The 3,915-nt window shown below is 42.0% G+C and overlaps 1 protein-coding gene across 1 annotated transcript; it reads left to right on the plus strand.

The window, feature by feature from the left end:
- The first annotated feature begins 1,174 nt into the window (after positions 1–1,174).
- Positions 1,175–3,689, plus strand: Pmar_PMAR028748 (hypothetical protein). The gene is made up of 8 exons (XM_002766829.1): positions 1,175–1,329; positions 1,861–1,941; positions 1,987–2,047; positions 2,384–2,463; positions 2,533–2,607; positions 2,672–2,750; positions 2,797–2,908; positions 3,512–3,689. Exons 1-8 carry the CDS (start codon positions 1,181–1,183, stop codon positions 3,625–3,627), a joined length of 753 nt encoding a protein of 250 aa, XP_002766875.1. The 5' UTR covers positions 1,175–1,180; the 3' UTR covers positions 3,628–3,689.
- The last annotated feature ends 226 nt before the right edge of the window (positions 3,690–3,915 follow it).

Here is a 3,915-nt window from a genome sequence, read left to right on the forward strand (position 1 = left end):
ATTTTTGATTTTTCTACACCTCTACCCGAAATGATGTGTAAACTTCTATAAAAAGTGAGGGAACTTTTGAGATCGCTTGAGGAGAACGAAAATATATTCCTCCAACACTGGGGGGAAAACCTTGCCGTTTCTGAGTTGCTCTACTGAACATTGTACGGAACGGTGTGGGAGGAAAATATGCACGTGGTCAACTACATGCGTTGGTGAAAACAGGAAAACTCTGGGAAATTCTTGTCTACTCCTATCCTAATTCGTGAGTAAACTCCTGAGCTCAACTGCTGAGGAAAGCGAAGATATATTCCTACTCCAACACTGTATAGGAAACCCCCTGAGCTCAGCAGCTGAGGGAAGCGATTACATATATTCCTACTCCAACACTGTATAGGAAACTCCTGAGCTCAACAGCTGAGGAAAGCGATTACATATATTCCTACTCCAACACTGAAAAAGTGGTGGTTTTTTTGTTATCAGCCTCGTGAAGTTGGTCGGAAGCATATAAAAGATGATAAACGACGGGGAAATCCCGTATATCTAATGTTCGTGCCGATCTACCTTCACCAACCTGTGGTACAGCTTTTGATGAGGACTACTCCTGAAATGTATGATGAAGTGAAAATGGCTGACAGAATGAGACAGTTGGCGATTCCAACGGTAGCGTTGAGGAAATGTAAGGGAGAGCAAGATTAGCAAGATTTTGGTATTTTTCAGGGGAACAAGTTGTGGGTTATCATATTAATGGTGTCGATACCGTTTGCTGTTGGTTTTGATAATTTACAATATTATTGGAAAAAGTATTTTACGCTGTTGGAGTCTAGTGTTGGATATAGTGAGCATGGTAGGTCGCGGGTTCGATCCCTGCACCTGTCGTTTTTAAAGCATTTTTTTAGGAGAGTATATAAAGGATTACGTAGGGAGGTGGGGAAGTAGATGGACGAGAGATAGGAGACGGGATTGATCGTGTGCATGCGTGCAAAGGGAAAGTTTCTGACGTGGATGGTTTTTGAGTGAAAAATTTGGTGACAGTTTTCAGCAGTGTGGGAATATATTTTTGGTATATTATGAAAATTCACATGTCGAAAATTTCCGAAATTTTCTCAAAAATTTTTCTTTTTTTCACGAACACATGTTAAGTGCATGTATTCCCACTCAGGTTTTCAGTCGTCATTGTTTTTTTCGCATTATGGCTGCGGTACCGGTCCGACGTAAGTGTCCTCGCTCTCCACAAGAGGGCGTCACTTTGAGTGCCTATGAGAAGCATGTGGCAGAGTCGGCAACGAGAGCAGTACCGATGGGTGGCGTGAAAAGTAGAGGAGTGCAGGTTGAAGCTAGGTAAGGAAAGTGGGGGGGGAAAATATGGAAAAATTAAGGTTTTCTGTTCTTGGAAAAATTGTATTAACTCCAATGCAGTTTTGGAAAATACGTTCACATGGTCAACTACATGTGTTGGTGACAATATGAAAATTCTGAGGAAATTTTGGGAAAGTGTTGTTGATTTCTGTACACTCTCAGTGTGGGAAAATATGTTCACATGGTCAACTACGTGTGTTGGTGACAATATGAAATTTGTGAGGAAATTCCAGTTGGTGGTTTCTGTACACTTTCATATATGCTCTTATAATTAGCGAGGAAATTTGTGAGCTCAGCTGAGGGAAGCGAAGATATATTCCTCTAAAACGGAATTATGAGGCACCAATTCGACAAGAAATGGTATTGGAAAATTGCATCTCTCGTGTTGTGATGTTTATTGGATTTTCACCCGTCGTAAAACTCTGTGAAAAAGGCGATATTCGCGGTGATATGCAGTAGTCGTGAAATATATTTTTCATATCACTAGGGTTGTTAAACTTCAATATATTTCAGGCCTTTTGGTTGGGTTAGTCTGTTATGGTATCTATTAGTATTGTTGGTGTCTGTTGTGGCGATGGACGTCGCTGCAAGCAGGTAAGGGTGTGGTCACTGCCTCTGTGGGAGTATCGTATTATGCAGATTTCACTACCATTATTTGATCCATTACGAAATAGAGCCTTTGAAAAGTAAAGCATTGGAGGTGAGTTTTTCTTATCGTCGGTGATCTCATCGCACTTTGAGGAGATTTCACGTATGTTGATGTTGGTGTTTCCTCTCGGGGTTTTCCGTGTGGGTGGCATTTGAACTTAGCGGTGTGGGGCTTCGAGTTGGAGGAATATATGCTCGGCTTCATCGGCTGAGTTTGGGAGTTTCCTTACAAGGGTTACTATTTCGGTAGAAGTATACAGAAACCAATGGGAATTTCCTCGCAGAATTTTCATATTGTCACCAACACATGTAGTTGAAAGCCCCACATAGTGTGGGAGGAGAACGCGAAAAGTGTGATGAGCATTTTGTATGGAATTGCTGGTTTCAGGCGATGAAGGACGTGAACGGAACAGTGAAGGGCAATAATTTATCTTGTACAGTATTCGATCCGTTCGCCAACCGAACAGTGTAATAGGTTAGTGGAGTGGTCTGTCTATCCGGAGGTCCCTGGTTCGAATCTTGGTGACATTATTTTAGAAATGACTGCTCTCGTTCGGTCTGCATATTCGAAGCGTTTCGGTTGGCGGAGAAGCGACAGGACGTATTGCAAACGTAAGTGAGCAGAAGAGAAATATGAATAATTTCGAGGCGCGCGGTCACGGGATTTTACTTGTAGGGTGCGACAGTTCCATCTGGCCGGTCGAATCGGTGCTGAGATCTTCGATTGGAAGCGCGGAGTTGATCAAACGGCGAAGGTAAAAGGAATTGGTGTCTGCCTCCTGATAACGAAACGTTTTTCAGCCGGGTAATTTATTCCGGACTAAATCGTGCGAGAAGATTATAGATTCTGTGGACCACAGCAACCACGAGGCAAATGTGGTGGCCGTCGTGTCTGGTGTGATATCCCTTCTGGGTAAGGGTGTCGCTGACTTGGGCGGAAACTCACGATGTGGAGGGAAGTTGTTTTTATATATTGTAGTTTCATCACCCTACGGATATGAAAAACATATTTTACGACTACTACAGGCCGCGAATATCGCGTTTTTCACCGAGTTTTACGACGCCACTTTACGTAAAACGGGTGGTGAAACTCCACTGTAGTTTCACCGTAGTGATATGAAAAACGCGGTGTTGCAGAGTGTTATGTGGAAGTAATCGTTTTGTGTTGAAATTCGGGCGCTGTTTCACTTGAAATTCGTCACTTGAATTTCATGTTCGCTTTTTCTTCCTGAAAAAAAAGAAACCCGGAAAAAATTTTCTGAAAATTCGCAAACCCAGTTGAGAAATTTTTTCGGCTGGGCTTACGAGTTTTCTCATTTATTATAGGAGTTCACATATGAATTTTGGGAAATCAATGAAAATTTGTCAAAATTTCCTCAGAATTTTCATATTGTCGTAGTTGACCATGTGCATATTTCCCCTAGTACTGTTATGATATAGCCACTGATTCGGTCGAGGAGTGGTATCGATTGAAAATACAATTCTTATTACTCTGCTAATGCTGATATATTTTCAGGTTTTAGCATTCTCCTCGTTGCGTTGTTGCGATCACCGCGATATCAGCCGGCAGCACTTCCTGAGACCCGTGTGAGCGATACGGGGAAGGTGCAGAGGAGGCACAAACTCGACTGATTATCTGTTGTGGTTTCTGAGCTGATCTATACGAGCGTATCAAATACTGTTTACACTGTATTGCAGTTAACGTGGGTTTGGTTGTAGTTGTTATTATGGAGGAGGGAGGCCGGCATGTTCTCAGGAGTTGAGGAAATTATGGTATGGAGAATTAATGGTGGCGAATATTATGCTGGGTGAATCGGTGGTCTGTAATTTGGTTTTGGAATTCTATCTGAAAATGTTATTAAGAATATTCTCAAAAATAGTAATACTTATCGATCTGTCAACGTGAAGTGATGCAATACT

This window comes from Perkinsus marinus, assembly GCF_000006405.1.
Source record: "Perkinsus marinus ATCC 50983 genomic scaffold scf_1104296971484, whole genome shotgun sequence".
Classification (NCBI taxonomy): Eukaryota; Perkinsozoa; order Perkinsida; family Perkinsidae; genus Perkinsus; species Perkinsus marinus.

Coding starts and splice junctions, on each gene's coding strand:
- Pmar_PMAR028748 (XM_002766829.1), top strand. CDS start 1,181: ATGGCTGCGGTACCGGTCCGACGTAAGTGTCCTCGCTCTCCACAAGAG. Junction 1,942..1,986: donor ATGGACGTCGCTGCAAGCAG/GTAAGGGTGTGG, acceptor CGTATTATGCAG/ATTTCACTACCATTATTTGA. Junction 2,608..2,671: donor CGACAGGACGTATTGCAAAC/GTAAGTGAGCAG, acceptor TTTTACTTGTAG/GGTGCGACAGTTCCATCTGG.